The following is a 17,263-nucleotide window of genomic DNA, read 5'->3' on the forward strand; positions in this document are numbered from 1 at the left end:
TCCGCCCCTTTCGGCCATGTTTTTTCCATCTCCTATATAAGAAAGTCCTTAGTTACCCCTCTCCACCCACAGCACTTTTTAATTGCAATGAGATAACACACAGTTAGGGTCACAGAGCTAGGGACCCCAATATAGAGATATACCTTGACGAGGTCTTGGGGCTCAGTTACATTGATCAATGCGATTGCTAAATATCTCCTTTTTCCTAATATTCATGGCAGGTATGCAATTCATTATTCACATGTTCAAATTAGCAAGTAGCATTTTTCATTGTATATTCCAATATTTTTCCATATGCTTGAGGCATTATACCATTATCTAAGTTTGATGTGCAGCCTTATCCTTATATGGTATGTAATTTTTGGCTTGCACTCATAATATATATATTAGTGCTCACTTCAGTTATCCTATTCAGTTATATGTAGTTTTTTTTTCTGAATGTGAACACAGCTCCGCCCCTTTCGGCCATGTTTTTTCCATCTCCTATATAAGAAAGTCCTTAGTTACCCCTCTCCACCCACAGCACTTTTTAATTGCAATGAGATGACACACAGTTAGGGTCACAGAGCTAGGGACCCCAATATAGAGATATACCTTGACGAGGTCTTGGGGCTCAGTTACATTGATCAATGCGATTGCTAAATATCTCCTTTTTCCTAATATTCATGGCAGGTATGCAATTCATTATTCACATGTTCAAATTAGCAAGTAGCATTTTTCATTGTATATTCCAATATTTTTCTATATGCTTGAGGCATTATACCATTATCTAAGTTTGATGTGCAGCCTTATCCTTATATGGTATGTAATTTTTGGCTTGCACTCATAATATATATATTAGTGCTCACTTCAGTTATCCTATTCAGTTATATGTAGTTTTTTTTCTGAATGTGAACACAGCTCCGCCCCTTTCGGCCATGTTTTTTCCATCTCCTATATAAGAAAGTCCTTAGTTACCCCTCTCCACCCACAGCACTTTTTAATTGCAATGAGATGACACACAGTTAGGGTCACAGAGCTAGGGACCCCAATATAGAGATATACCTTGACGAGGTCTTGGGGCTCAGTTACATTGATCAATGCGATTGCTAAATATCTCCTTTTTCCTAATATTCATGGCAGGTATGCAATTCATTATTCACATGTTCAAATTAGCAAGTAGCATTTTTCATTGTATATTCCAATATTTTTCCATATGCTTGAGGCATTATACCATTATCTAAGTTTGATGTGCAGCCTTATCCTTATATGGTATGTAATTTTTGGCTTGCACTCATAATATATATATTAGTGCTCACTTCAGTTATCCTATTCAGTTATATGTAGTTTTTTTTCTGAATGTGAACACAGCTCCGCCCCTTTCGGCCATGTTTTTTCCATCTCCTATATAAGAAAGTCCTTAGTTACCCCTCTCCACCCACAGCACTTTTTAATTGCAATGAGATGACACACAGTTAGGGTCACAGAGCTAGGGACCCCAATATAGAGATATACCTTGACGAGGTCTTGGGGCTCAGTTACATTGATCAATGCGATTGCTAAATATCTCCTTTTTCCTAATATGCATGGCAGGTATGCAATTCATTATTCACATGTTCAAATTAGCAAGTAGCATTTTTCATTGTATATTCCAATATTTTTCCATATGCTTGAGGCATTATACCATTATCTAAGTTTGATGTGCAGCCTTATCCTTATATGGTATGTAATTTTTGGCTTGCACTTATAATATATATATTAGTGCTCACTTCAGTTATCCTATTCAGTTATATGTAGTTTTTTTTCTGAATGTGAACACAGCTCTGCCCCTTTCGGCCATGTTTTTTCCATCTCCTATATAAGAAAGTCCTTAGTTACCCCTCTCCACCCACAGCACTTTTTAATTGCAATGAGATGACACACAGTTAGGGTCACAGAGCTAGGGACCCCAATATAGAGATATACCTTGACGAGGTCTTGGGGCTCAGTTACATTGATCAATGCGATTGCTAAATATCTCCTTTTTCCTAATATTCATGGCAGGTATGCAATTCATTATTCACATGTTCAAATTAGCAAGTAGCATTTTTCATTGTATATTCCAATATTTTTCCATATGCTTGAGGCATTATACCATTATCTAAGTTTGATGTGCAGCCTTATCCTTATATGGTATGTAATTTTTGGCTTGCACTCATAATATATATATTAGTGCTCACTTCAGTTATCCTATTCAGTTATATGTAGTTTTTTTTCTGAATGTGAACACAGCTCCGCCCCTTTCGGCCATGTTTTTTCCATCTCCTATATAAGAAAGTCCTTAGTTACCCCTCTCCACCCACAGCACTTTTTAATTGCAATGAGATGACACACAGTTAGGGTCACAGAGCTAGGGACCCCAATATAGAGATATACCTTGACGAGGTCTTGGGGCTCAGTTACATTGATCAATGCGATTGCTAAATATCTCCTTTTTCCTAATATTCATGGCAGGTATGCAATTCATTATTCACATGTTCAAATTAGCAAGTAGCATTTTTCATTGTATATTCCAATATTTTTCCATATGCTTGAGGCATTATACCATTATCTAAGTTTGATGTGCAGCCTTATCCTTATATGGTATGTAATTTTTGGCTTGCACTCATAATATATATATTAGTGCTCACTTCAGTTATCCTATTCACTTCTTTAAACCCGACTTGAGTCACTGGTAACCCGTTAACTGCATAAATGGTGAGGTTAGGATCTGGGTGGGGGAGTTCATTATCAGACCAAAATCTCCGGTACAGTACATAAGGTATAGTGGTTACCTGCGAGCCGGTGTCCAACAGTGCAGGAGTAGGAATTCCATCAATCGTGATGGACAGGATCGGTCGTCTTCCCACATACCGGTTACGCCAGTCACTTGGGCCTTGAAGATCTATTCCTGGGAACTGGCCCTTGGCCCCAGGGCTTGCCCATTTAAAGGACATCTCCGTGCATAGTGTCCAGACTTACTGCAACGCTGGCAAATAGGACTTCTTGACGAGTCATAACGATCACTGGATCTTCCTCGCAGCGGGGGATTCCTTCTGGCTCGCATCCACGGGACGTTCCCAGGGCAGTCAGCTAGCTGGATCTTCTCCGTCGACTTAGGTTCCAGCTGGAGTTGCGTGACCTTCAGGATCAAGGCCTCGTCTCTGCTGAGCTGTTGCACTTGGGAACGCAGGTCAGTGGAGGCACCAGGGGTTGCTGTCTGCACGCTGGTCTCTGCTGCGGCTCCTGATGAGGGTTCTTGTTTCACAGGTACCTAGGGGCCTGAAACGGGTGAAAGCACTGAGTCTGGTAAAGAAGGAGGCTGCAGGGCCTTTATGGCCCGATCTTTCAAGACGACAAAGTTCTCAGCTGGATGTTCCAAGGACCACAACCGCAGCTGCTTGCGGTTCTCAACCGACTGCAACCCTTGCAGGAATTGCTCTACCAGCATTTTATTAGCTTCCTGGTCGCTGATAGGTTCAACATACTTGAAAGTCCTCAGGGCCAACTGAAGCCGGAGAGCATAGTCTCTTATGCTATCCTGGGGTCTCTGACGGCAGTTATAGAATCCCATCCGCAACTCTGTTTCAATGCGCATTTCAAAAGCAAGTCTCAGTTTGTCAAAGATGGCGGTCGCTGAACTCCGGTCAGCATCAGTAGAGGTTTCCACCTCCAGCTCAGCGGCTCCGGTTAATTGTCCCAGGACAACGGATGCCCGTTGTCTGCCGGTCATCGGGTACATATCTAGTACCGTACAAATCCTCTTTTTAAAGTCAATGAGGGCGTTTGGTTTGCCGTCATACTGGGGAAGCCATGCCGCCCCCGTGACGTAGGGCAGCGTGATCGGCATGATTGGCGCAGCCATCCCAGGTGCTACTGCTGCTGGCGCTGCTTCATTGGGGCCCACCTCGTCACCGCCATCCATCTTGCTCTCCCCCTTTAAATGAAAGGGGAAAAAAAAATAAATAAAGTCCGACTACGCCACTCACGGTGTGCGGCCAAGGATGGTAGGGCCGCCGCTGCGGGTTCCCGCTGGAGATGATGGATGGTGGCAGTGTACCGCCCTGAGAGGGGCCCGGCCGCTTCTCCGCAGCTCGGGCTGAGCCGCTCAAGGTCCGGGCTCGGGTTGTCGGTGGCACGAGCGCCTCCGGACCGGGGGCCACGTCGCTCTGTTAAGGGGGAAGGCAGTAGGGTGGTGGTGGTGTGGGACGAGGCGTGCAGCCGGGCAGAGCCGCGTTGTCGTCTAACGGGTCGTGACGCCACCCATGGGTCGTGGTGACGGGATGCACCACCGCTGCGGCTGGAGTGAAGGTGGGTTCGTCCGGGATCGGTGTTGCGGCCGCAGCTTAGATGTTAGCCCCTCCGTGGGTAGGGACGGTGTGTCCCGGGGCCCGGTGGTGGGGGACCGCTGGCGGCGGTGTTGTTGTCGGGTGCAGGAAGCCGTGCTGCGGTGCAGAGTCGTGCCCGGATGGCACTGGTGTACTCACTATTAATTCACACTCAGAGTCACTGGTAAACCAAAGTTCGGGTATGGTCGGGTCCCGCAGCCGGCTGTTTGTGTCCCCTGTGAGGTTAATGGTGGCCCCTTTCCCTTGCACCTTGTTGTGGTTTTTCGGCTCCCCTGCCTGAACAGTGGTCGCCCGCTCCCCGGCGTTAAGCTGCCGGAGGAGCCCTCGGTTGCCCGCAGGCGCTGGCCCGTCGGGTGTTTGGCCCTTGGCGGTGGCACTCACCCGGTGTCGGTGGGCTTTTGCCTTTTTTCGGGACTTTGGGTGTGGATGAACCCGTGAGGTCCAGCCAGCAATCAGTTAATTTGCCTAAACTCAGTGGCTTCTAAGCTAGGACGGGGTCTGAGTACCTGGTTTCTGGTGCTCCAATACACAGTTGACTCCCCGGTTCAGGGCCGGCGGGCTCCAATCCTGGCCCGGTTCCTACGGTTCCGCCGGTTGCTGTACCGGTACTCTTGCAGGCGGCCACCACCATCTGCCTGCCTTACGTTTCAAGGGTCCCAGGCTCCTACCAGGGTCCCTGACAGCTCTGCCACTCCACTCCTCTCACTGTCACTCTACAACTCTCTAAACTGTTCTGTTTGTGTTTCCTGCCTTAGGACAGTAGTCTCCTCGGTGGGCGTGCCTTTCCGCCTGACTCTGCCCACCTGGTGGGCCCTACTGGCCCTGAGGAAGGCATCAGGTCTCCCTTTCAGGTGACGGGTGTGTCCTCACGGCGGATAGGGGTGTGTGTGTGATGTGGTAGGTGTTGTTACCTGTGACCCCTGGGGTACAGGACGTCAAAGCAGCATGGATGGTGGAGCCCTCTGCGAGTAAGGCTTTTCCCCAGGGGTAGGTGAGGGTTTAACGTGGAGGTGCAGGGCAATAAATCAGTCAAGACAGGACAGTTTGGTTACTTTTACTTACAGCTGGGTTCGCACCCTGGAGACGTGCTGGATCCCAGGTGTGCCTGAGTCCACTATAGCTGTGCCAGCCAACCTGGTGCCCCTCCCCCCACCGATGCGCTCTGGTTTCTTTGTCGGTCCTCCCTGGTGTGGAGCTCCTGGAGGTCCGTCTGGTGTCTGGGTCCTGCCGCAGGCAGCTTGGACTATTTAAGGGAATATGTCCCATTACTCCCTTTGCTGCTGTTGCCTTGGACGTTAGTGGTGGCAGATGAGTTCTGAAAACCCACCCGCCTGGCAGAGTTAACAGATGGCTTGAAGTCCTGGTCTGTTCTGGGATCTGCACCCCATGTGTGCAAAGTACTGGGAGCCCTGGATGTCCACCCCACAGGTTCCCTCTGTTCCTGGAGCTTGCTCTCTCGCTCTCCAGCTATTTTCTCCTTTGAGTGGCTGATCTTTCTACTCAGGTCTTGTCGGGGTCTTTGCTACTTTCACGGTGTCTCAAGATTCCGTTGTCTGTCTTGACACTTATCCTTTTTACTACCGCTCACTTCTCACTCCTCTCCCTAACTTTCAACTCCTTTCTCTCTCACTGTCTTCCGCAGACTAGCCACACTTCCCAGGTCACTCGCTCCTCCAACAGGTCTTGTCCCTCCCTTTCCAGTTAGCTGCCTGTTAGCTCACAGTGTCCAGCCCTGTCACCTGGCTCTAAGGGGGGTCTCCCGCCCTGGTTGTGAGTGTAAGGCCATGTGCCCACGGGAGCTTTTTGCTGCGGAGTTTGCCGCGGAAAACCTGCGGATTTTTCTGGATTTTCCAGATAAATACGCAAGTTCTAGCATGTACAGGCACTCCCCATGTTACCCTATGGGACATGGGGAGTGTCTGTGTCCACGCTGCGGAAATTGCGGCTGCGGAATCTCCTGCGGAGATCCCTCAGCCGCACCTAACTGCATGTCAATTATTCATGCGGATTTACTTGCGGAGATCCCGGCCCTCCGCTATGGAGATAGAGGCCGGGACGTCCGCAGGTAAATCGCGTGAAAGTCCGCATGTTTCCCGCAGCTATTCCGCTGGAAATTCGCAGCTGCGGGAAACATGCGGTCGTACCTGCGAATATATCTGCAGGTACGAGCGCCCGTGGGCACATGGCCTTAGTGTCCTGGGTTGCTAGTGTGTGTGTACTGACTGGCATAGTCATGTAGGACCCAAGCTGTTGCTGTGGTGTTATCTTATTTTAAAACACCTGGTTACCGCAGGGGCGTCACACTAGTTTATACAGGGACAGTTAGGCAGAGATTAGCAATATGCACTCAGAACTGCTCGTGGTTCATGGGTGCATATTGCACCTGAAAGGTTCACTTTAAGAACAACTCTTTGTTTCCTAAGGCTATGTGCCCACGCTGCGGATTTCGCACGGATTTTGCCGCGGATTTGCCGCGGATTTGCCGCGGATTTCCCGAAAATCTGCAGCAGCGGCACTTCCAAGCCATTTCAATGGCATTTTGGAAATGCTGTGTCCATGCTGCGGATTTTTCCACTGCGGATTTGCCGCGGATTTGCCGCGGATTTTGATGCGGAAAAATCTGCAGCATGTCAATTGTTTGTTGCGGATTTTGGTGTGGATTTGGGTATAGAATGGGGGAAAAAAAAAAAAAAATCCGCATCAAAATCCGCGGCAAATCCGCGGCAAATCCGCGGGTGCGGATTTGCCGCGAAAGTCGCGGATTTTCATGCGGAAAAATCCGCAGGTACATTCTACCGTGGACACATAGCCTAAGAGGAGATCCCACTCTTACAGACTCATTTCTGCAATATGTTCCATATTTCTAGAGTGCTTTTTGTTTGCAAATGAAAAAGTCAAGTTGGTGTTTTTAAAATAGTTATTTGCTTTATTTTTATGTCATTTGTTGCATTCCTGTATGTGTTATATGGTTTATTTTTTAACTGAGACATTTTTAATGACTATTTTGTGATTTCTTTTGTTTTGCAGTCTGACCACATACGCTTCAGTAATGATAAAAAAATTGAGGGTAGTCGTGCTCTTGCTTCTAGTGCTATCCATCGGCTTCTTTCATGCAATCAACAGAAAGAAGACTATGCTTTATATCTCTGGAGCTGAAATATTAAATAAATTTGACTCATTTCTTCAAATGAGGAAAGGATCCATTCCCTTACATGATTGGTCAAATAAAACCGAACAGGAGACGGTCAATACACCATCCAGCACAATTACTCTCAGGTCTCCATATGAAGTATTAAAAAATGGTGATGGGATCATGTTAGTGGAAACATCAGATCGAATACAACCCCCTTCATTAGTGTTATGTGCTATAGAATCAGCAGCTCGTGTGTACAAGAACCGACCAGTGGCCTTCTTCATGAAAGGATTAAATAACACCAACAAAGAAGAAACTGTGAGGAGATATTTCTCAGTGCTCTCATCCTTGAAGAACGTTCACTTCTTTCCTCTGGTTTTGGAGGACTTGTTTGGTGACACACCACTTCATTCCTGGTATCTGAAGGTAAAGTGCTCAGCATCTGGATTTCACTTGCCGTGATATAGTTATTGCTTCTAAATGTAAACTAGTCTACCACGGTATCGCTCTATGGCAGGGGTCAGGAACCTTTTTGGCTAAGAGAGCCGTAAACGCCACATATTTTGAAATATAATTCCGCGAGAGCCGTACAATATGTTTAAAGGGCCATTGACAGATCAATCGCTCCAATGTTCACTTAGTACAGCAAGGAATGCTCCTCCCTGCTGTATAAAGCCACAACTGGACTGAAACAATGGTAATTAGCAGTAAAAAAATCAAATAAATAACTTACATTGTGAACTTGCGATGCATGACATCAGTCCAGCAGTCTGGCTTCTTCTTTTTCCTGCGCATGACTGGAAGCTGGCATTTTTCCCACCTGATGTTGAGAGAATGCCAGCTTTGAGGCATTGCTTCATTCGTGCATATAAAAGGCAGGCAAAAGGGGGGATGGAGCACGCTGGACAACGGCACCGTTTCACACCACTAGGGGTGCTTCCACGGGTCCGTCACACACACTACACCCCCATATGTCACACATCCTGCTCCCCATACAGCCTGCACCCCCCATATCACACACACTACACCCCCATGTCACACACCCTGCTCCCCATACAGCCTGCACCCCCATATCACACACACTACACCCCCATATCTCACACACCCTACACACCCATATGTCACACACCCTGCTCCATATACAGCCTGCACCCCCCATATCACACACACTACACCCCCATATGTCACACACCCTGCTCCCCATACAGCCTGCACCCCCCATATCACACACACTTCACCCCCATGTCACACACCCTGCTCCCCATACAGCCTGCACCCCCATATCATAATCACACACACTGCACCCCCCATATCACACACACTACACCCCCCATATTACACACCCTGCTCCCCATACAGCCTGCACCCCCATATCACACACACTACACCCCCATACCTCACCCTGCATGTAATCCAATTTACCCCTCTCAAAAACTCTGCACCCCTTCACATGCTTCTGTCACAGTCTGCAGCCCTCATATGCCCCTCACCCTGCACTGCCCAGGACAGAGTACAGTACACTATAGCCCTGGGCGACACACTTACATGGCAGGCCAGCGAGCAGCACATAACGAGCCAGTGAGCAATACGTGACAGGCCAGTGAACCTCACATCATAGGCCACCAAGCTGCAGGTCTGCAACCCCTGGTCTACACAGACTACCTTACTCTACAAGTGCCCCTGCCCCATAGAGGTCAATAGGTATGGTTTGTTGGACAGCCATGCTCCCATAGGGTGTTCCACACATGGTGAGGGTTATCGCTCACTTGTGAGGTGAGTACCCCGCTTGTGACAGGACACAATACGCAGTGACGGGCAGGCGGCCACAACACATGCATTGCCCGCGCCGCTCACACTGTGCACTGCACTACAGTACACGCAGCCTGAAGCTGGCGGCCTCCGTCACCAGGCGCCATTGTGAAGTCTCGCGAGACCCTGAGTCAGCGGCCGGCGTCCACCATTGTTGTGCTGCTGTTCTGTGGAGAGACCGGCCATGCTGCGGCTCCGCTGTAAGACCCGGGAGGGCACCCACCTGCTGCAGGGGCTGTGTGACGCCTCCAGTGTCCGGGAGCTGCATGCCCAGATAGCGGGGGTGACGGGCATCTCGGGGCCGGCCGGCGGGTGGCGGCAGCCACAAAATAATTTTAAACAGGCAGTGCAGGAGAGGCGGGGGGCGGCCCCCCCACCCCTCCACCGGCCAGCCCACCGGGAGAAGTCCCGCCCCTCCCGCCTGTCAGTCCGGGCCTGATATCAGCGAGCACCGCGGCCTGATGGAGCGCGGTGCATGCATCCTTCCCATAGACAGGTAGGAGCCCTGTCTGCGAGCCAGATACGGCCATCAAAAGAGCCATATCTGGCTCGCGAGCCATAGGTTCCCGACCCCTGCGCTATGGTAAACCTGTGCATGGAATATATCAGTTGCCTCTTCTGAAGGTGTTTCTTCAGTGGCTCCAATTTTTGTTGTCAAAATGGAACACCATGGGGCCTCATATTAACAGTCCTAATCCCCACCAAAAAAAATAAAGATAATTAATATTCAGTGGGCTCACAAAAATCATATGCCACAAAGTTACAGCCCGTACAAGGTAATTTTGCTCCTGATAAAGCCCACTTAGTGTTCCCACACACTAGGGTACCAATCTCATGGCCCCATCAAGTATGATGCTAACATAATTACCACTCATACACAAGAAGATATCACCATGAAATTTTCCACAGTACCGTCCACAGGCACAGTATGCTGACCCTACAGTACACCCCCCTGCAAAGTATAATACCCCCACATTGACCCAGCACAGTATAACAGCTTGACCCAGCCCTCCACATAATATGGGGCCCCTACACAATATGATGGCCCACACACAGTTTTCCATTCAGTAAAATGGTCTTCCATATGTCGCGGGCGGGGAGGAGGGTGTCGGCACACTACGCTCACCCCTTCTGCTCGGGTCCGGCGGCTGCTGCTCAGTGGTGGCTCGAGCTGTGGGCCGGATCCCGGGGTTTCTCGAGCGGCACTCCTCGCCCGTGAGTGAAAGGGGGTTTGTTGGTTGTGGGGATTGTTTATTGTCCGTGACGCCACCCACGGTTGTGGTGATTTCACCACCGCTGCTCAATATGGGGATCTCGGGGATGGTGATGCGGAGCAGCCAAGTGTTGTGTTACCCCTCCGTGGGTAGGGGTTGGTGATCCCGGGGCCCAGTGATGGTGTGGAAGGTGCAGGGCCTGGTGGGCGCAGGGACGCGGGGGCAGCGCTGTGCCTTGCGGCACTGTGGTACTCACTCAGCCTGAGACGTTGACACAGTTTTACGGTAAACCACACGGCTGGAAAGACGGTTCCCACGGACGGCTGCACTTGCTCTCCCAGTAGGTGACGGTGATGTCCCTTTTCCTTGCACCTTTGTTTCTGTGTTGGTAGCGATGGGTTCCCACCGGTAACCCGCTCCCCGGCTTCAAGCTGGACCGGAGGAGCTCTACTCTTTGCCCGCAGGCGCTGGCCCTGAGAAACTGGTGCCCTGGCGGTGGCGGTGTTTCTGCTACTATGGTTGGGCTGTTGCCGTCAATCGGGACTTGGTTGTTGGGGGATCTGCGTCCCCTTCACTGACGGATTTGGCAAATTATGGCGACTCCTAGCCTTGCCGGGGTCCGAGAGGCCCCTGCCCTGGTGCTGACTGTCCTTCGGTACACTGCTCCAGACCGCCGGGTCACTACCCGTCCGCGGTCCTTCCAGGAACTTCCAAACGGTCCCCCTCCAGACAGTCACCGCCGTTGCTGACCTTGCTGACCCTGTCCTGCACACAGCTGGACTCTTCAGGCTTTTCACACTCTTTCTTTCCTGTCACCACTCTTGCTGTCCTCCTTTACCACTTTACTTCCTTCACTTTCACTTCCTTAACTCCACTTCACTGTTTACTCAAGCCCTGCATGGGCTACTCTGCCTGGTTTCTCCCGCCTCCAGAGCTGTGTCCTCCTCGGTGGGCGGAGCCAACCGCCTGGCCCACCCCCTGGTGTGAACATCAGCCTCTGGAGGAAGGCAACAAGGATTTTTGGTTAGCTTTGGTGTGCCTAACTGGGATGTAGGGTGTGGTGGTGTTGTGACCTGTGACCCCTGGCTTGCCCAGGGCGTCACACATACAGTATAATACCCCTCCATATAGCAGTGGCAATCCTTACAGTATAGTGGCCCTGAATATAGTATAATTGCCCCTCATATATTGCCCCTCATATAGCCCTTCAAACACTATGATGATCCCCCCACAGCCCTACAAACAGTATAATGTTCCCACGCATCCATCTAGATATTATAAGGGCCTCCACATAGCTATTCACACAGTATAATTGGCCCACACACAGCCCTTTAAACAGTATAATGATCCCCAAATATCCCTCTAAATAGTATAATGTCCCCTAAATAGCACTCCGAATAGTATAATGGCTGTCAAAATAGTATGATGACCCCCCAAATAGTATGATGACCCCCCAAATAGCCCTCCAAATGGTATGAAGCCCCTTAATATTCCCATGCACTAGGATATCCCTCTCATGGGCCCCATAATGTATACAGTGTTGTGGAGGTATTACACAATACAAAGTATAATAACCCCACAGTGACCCCCCAACTCAGCATGATGGACTGACCCAGCCCAGCCCTCCACACAATATGATTACCCCAACATAACCCTCCATACAATATGATGGCCCCCACACAGCCCCCCATACAGTATAATGTTTTGCCATACAGTATGATAGACCTCCATACAAGATAGCGGCCCTCCTTACAGTACAGTGGTCCTTCATACAGTATAATGGCCAGTACTAGCCCTATAAACAGTATAATGGCCTCTCACATAGCCCTCCAAACACTATAATTGCCCCAAGAGCAATACAAACACTATAATTCTTCCCCACAGAGCCCTTTAAACAGTATAATGGCACCCATATAGCCAAATAGTATAGTGGCCCTCCAAATAGTATTATGGGCTCCCAAACAATTTGATGACTCCCAAATAGCCCTCTAAATAGTATGATGGTGCCCAAATAGCTCTCCAAATGGTATCATGGCCTCTTATATAGCCCTCCAAATAGTATAATAGCCCCTACATCAGAGTCATATCTAGGGGGGGCTGGCGGAGGTGCTGTCGGGATGCCTGATGCGGCGCTGTGAGAGTCTCCCGGGCAGCTGCATTTTTTCACCCTCATAGTGGGAGCCAGCTATCCTTTGAGTCTGGTTGTCAAACTGACAACCGGACACGGAGAAAATGCAGCGTGTAGCTCCCAGTGATCAATTGTATTTGTGTCTTTCAGACTTGAGAACAATTGAACACTGACTGCCGACACTTCCGGGTCAGGGTGACATCAGCAGTGTAGTCAGGTCAGCTGATCACACTGCTGATGTCACTCGTCAGTGCCGCAGAGGCGGCAAATAGTGCTGGTGGTAAGTGCTCCAGTGGAGCTGAAGACACCGAAGAGAAACAACAGAAGGTGAGGGGGAAAATATGTATGGACACAATATGGGGGAGGGGAGGAATCTATATACGGACATAGTATGGGGGAGGGGAAGAAAGTGTATGTGGCCACCGTATGGGGGAGGGGAAGAATGTATATGCGGCCACAATATGCAGGATGGGAGGAATGTATATGCGGCCACATTATGGGGGAGGAGGAGGGGAGGAATGAGTATGAAGGGAGGGGGAGGGGAGGAATGCATTTGCGGCCACAGTTTCGAGGGAAGGGGAGGGGAGGAATGCATATGCAGCCACAGTATAGGGAAGGGTAAAGATAGGAATGCATAACCGGCCACAGTATTGGGGGGAAAAGGAATGCATATGTGGCCACAATGTGGTCAGAGAGGATGGGGAGTGGGATATACATATGGCAACAGTATTGAGAGGGGGAATGTATATATAGCCACACAGTATGGGGAGAGAGGGTGGGTAGGGGAAAGTATATATGGCTGCAAAGTATAGGGAGAGAGGGTGGGGAGGGGAAGTATATATGGCCACACAGTATGGGTGGAGGGGAAGTTTTTATGCCCACACAGTGTTGTGAATACATTTGGATTGGATTCCAGTTTGGGGCTCCCTCTTGTGGTCAGTGCTGGTAGTGATGTTGGCTTGCTGAATAGAAACCAGACCACTGGGGATGATTGGCAGTCAGGTGGTTCTGACTGGGCTTATATAACTGAGTAGTGTTCTCTTGTTCCTTGCTGGTGCTCAATGTTGTCTCCTGTGTGCTAAGGACACTCTAAAGCCAGCCCTTCCTTCTGTGTCTACCAGAACTACTTTCAGATAAGTTTTGTCTTTGTACCTCTGCTGGTGGTTTCCACTTTCTTGTTGTTTTTTCTGTTTAGGTACAAAGGCTTAGGTGGGCTTTGCACATTACGACATCACAAGCCGATGCTGCGATGTTGAGTGCGATAGTGCCCGCCCCCGTCGCAGGTACGATATCTTGTGATAGCTGGCGTAGCGAACACTATCGCTACGCCAGCTTCACATACACTCACCTGCCCTGCGACCGTCGCTCTGGCCGGCCGACCCGCTTCCTTCCTAAGGGGGCGGGTCATGCGGCGTCATAGCGACGTCACATGGCAGGCGGCCAATAGCGGCGGAGGGGCGGAGATGAGCAGGATGTAAACATCCCGCCCACCTCCTTCCTTCTCATTGCAGCTGGGAGACAGGTAGGAGATGTTCCTCGCTCATGCAGCTTTACACACAGCGATGTGTGCTGCCGCAGGAATGAGGAACTACATCGTACCTGTCTCTGCACCGGCATTATGGAAATGTCGGAGACTACACCGATGATACAATAACGACGCTTTTGCGCTCGTTAATCTTATCATCTAGGATTTACACACTACGACATTGCAAATGACGCCGGATGTGCGTCACTTTCGATTTGACCCCACCGACATCGCACCTGCGATGTCGTAGTGTGCAAAGCCGCCCTTATTCTCTGATTTTGCCTGTGTGGAGTTCTGGGTGGAGTTGGATCATTCCCTGCTGGGAATATCTGTGTGTCTTGCTCCATACTCTGCTATGTATTTTGTTTTGTCATGCTTGGTACTAATTTCAGTCCCTCCACTATATTAGTATTTATTTGGATCGCAGTTACACCAGAGTCCTGATATAGTGGGGGAGAGTCCGTGTGGGCTCAGTATTTTGCCATATCAGGCGTGTTGGTTCTTTATCTAGGGTATTGCATAGCTGCAGACAGTGCTCTTTTCTGTCCTTTCCTATTTAGCTAGTTTGGGCCTCAACTTTGCTAATCTGTTTTCTACCTGTGCAACCTGTGTATTGTGTTTTCCTATATCACCCTAATCTTTACATGTGGGGGGGCTATCTATATCTTTGGGGACTGCTCCAAGGCAGATTAGTCTTTCCTGTATTTCTCTCTGTAGGAATTATTAGTTCTCTGGCTGTGTCGAGGCGACCAGGTCATCGTACGCACGTCCCACAGCTACTTCTAGTTGTGTGTTAGTGTTAGCTCTGCGGTCCGCTGAGATTCCAACCACTCTGGTAACATACTGGGTTTCCTAGTTTTTTGTCCTTTTCTGATTCTTCTCGGTCACTTCATAACAGTAGCTCCGGCCATACCTAAGATTCTAGGGTACTCAAAAGAAGGGGGAAAAATAAAAGTGTCAGAATTTTTTTGCGCGTGTGTATTTTTCCTCTTTTTCTCTGGGTGCCGTGGAGGATCTTGTGCTGCTATGGATGTTGCACAATTAGCTGAGCAAGTTGATCGGCTTTCTTCTCGGGTTAAATCCGATTATCTTTCTCAGACACCTACTGTAGAACCTAAGACCCCTGTTCCTGATTTGTTTTCTGGGGATCGGTCTAAATTTTTGAACTTTAAGAACAATTCCAAGTTATTTTTTGCCTTGAAATCAAAGTCCTCAGGGTCCTCGAGGCAGCAAGTTCAGATTGTTATCTCTCTGTTGCGTGGTGACCCCCAGGGTTGGGCTTTTTCTCTGTCACCTGAAGATCCTATTCTTGCTGATGTGGATTTTTTTCTTCAGGCTCTGGGTTGTTATATGATGAACCTAATGCTACTGATCAAGCCGAGAAGACATTATTGCTATGATCCAGGGTCAGGAACCCGCAGAGATATATTGTCAGAAATTTATTTCGAAAGTGGGCGATCCTTACTAAATGGAACGATGCGGCTCTTGCGGCTCTTTTTTGGAAGGGATTGGCAGAGCCTGTTAAGGATGTTATGGTGGGCTTTCCTGTCCCCTCTGGTCTCAATGATTCGATGTCATTGGCCATTTAGATTGATAGACGTTTACATGAACGCAAAACAATGCGAGCAAAGGTGTCGCTCTCAGAGCAGTCTCCAGAGCCTATGCAGTGTGATAGGGTCCTTTCTAGGGCGGAATGGCAGTGTTTTAGACGACGTAATAAGCTATGTTTCTTCTGTGGAGACACCTCTCATACTATTTCTGTCTGCCCTAAGGCGGGCTTTGCACACTGCGACATCGCAGCCCGATGCTGCGATGCCGAGTGCGATAGTGCCCGCCCCCGTCGCAGCAGCGATATGTGGTGATAGCTGGCGTAGCGAAAATTATCGCTACGCCAGCTTCACACACACACTCACCTGCCGTGCGACGTCCCTGTGGCCGGCGACCCGCCTCCTTGTTAAGGGGGCGGGTCGTGCGGCGTCACTGTGACGTCACACGGCAGGCGGCCAATCGGAGCGGAGGGGCGGAGATGAGCAGGATGTAAACATCCTGCCCATCTCTTTCCTTCCGCATATCCTACGGAAGCCGCAGTGAGGCCGGTAGGAGATGTTCCTCGCTCCTGCGGCTTCACACACAGCGATGTGTGCTGCCGCAGGAGCGAGGAACAACATCGGACCGTCGCGTCAGCGTAATCATGGATTACGCCGACGCTGCACCGATGATACGATAACGACGCTTTTGCGCTCGTTAATCGTATCATCTAGGCTTTACACACTGCGATGTCGCATGCGATGCCGGAAGTGCGTCATTTTCAATTTGACCCCACCGACATCGCACCTGCGATGTCGCAGTGTGCAAAGCCCGCCTAAGAGTGAAAAACGATTTGACTGTTTATTTACTTTAGGCAATATACAGCCTAAGTTTTGTTTTTCAGTTTTTTTGATCTGTTTCCTATCATCATTTTTGGCTATGACTTTTATTGATTCAGGAGCGGCCCTGAATTTGATGGTTTTGGGTTTGCTGAGCGTTGTGGTTTCCTGATGGTACCTTTGCAAACCCCTATTCCTTTGAGGGGTATTGATGCTACTCCTTTAGCTAAAAATAAGCCCCAGTTTTGGACCCAGGTGACAATGCGGGTCTCACCAAACCACCAGGAGGATTGTAAGTTTTTGGTCTTGCGTAACTTGCATGACATTTTGGCACTAGGATTCCCTTGGTTGCAAAACCATAATCTAGTTCTGGATTGGACATATTTGTCTGTGACTAGTTGGGGACTAAATATTGTTTTACAATACTGAATCACCGAAATCAGATGACCGTGTATTGTGGGCAATACATCCCTTGCAATAAGCACAGCTCTCTTCTATAAAATACAGGAGCACCACGCAAGGCCAAGCATTCATGTGTATAGGGAAGTTGGCAAAGATAGATGACGGCCAATGGATGGCTGTTGAATGTGAATTTAAGCCCCTAGTCTTAATCAGACGCTTATTTTTTCTGTGTATCCACCTTCCCACTTTATCCTGATGGTACGCTAGTCCACTCTGCCTCTCACTGAAAAATTGAAATCTAGAAAATTAGAAAGCACAATGAACAATGTCACGCCTTACT

At 49.2% G+C, this 17,263-nt stretch overlaps 1 protein-coding gene across 1 annotated transcript in view; it reads left to right on the forward strand.

Moving 5' to 3' along the window:
- The first annotated feature begins 7,395 nt into the window (after positions 1-7,395).
- The window catches only part of LOC142295627 (alpha-1,4-N-acetylglucosaminyltransferase-like), a 98,470-nt gene continuing 88,602 nt past the window's right edge, over positions 7,396-17,263 (forward strand). The window contains exon 1 of the mRNA XM_075338728.1: positions 7,396-7,905. Coding sequence (XP_075194843.1) covers positions 7,396-7,905 — 510 coding nt within the window. The remainder of the gene's footprint in view (positions 7,906-17,263) is intronic.

This window comes from Anomaloglossus baeobatrachus, chromosome 3, assembly GCF_048569485.1.
Source record: "Anomaloglossus baeobatrachus isolate aAnoBae1 chromosome 3, aAnoBae1.hap1, whole genome shotgun sequence".
Taxonomy (NCBI): domain Eukaryota; kingdom Metazoa; phylum Chordata; class Amphibia; order Anura; family Aromobatidae; genus Anomaloglossus; species Anomaloglossus baeobatrachus.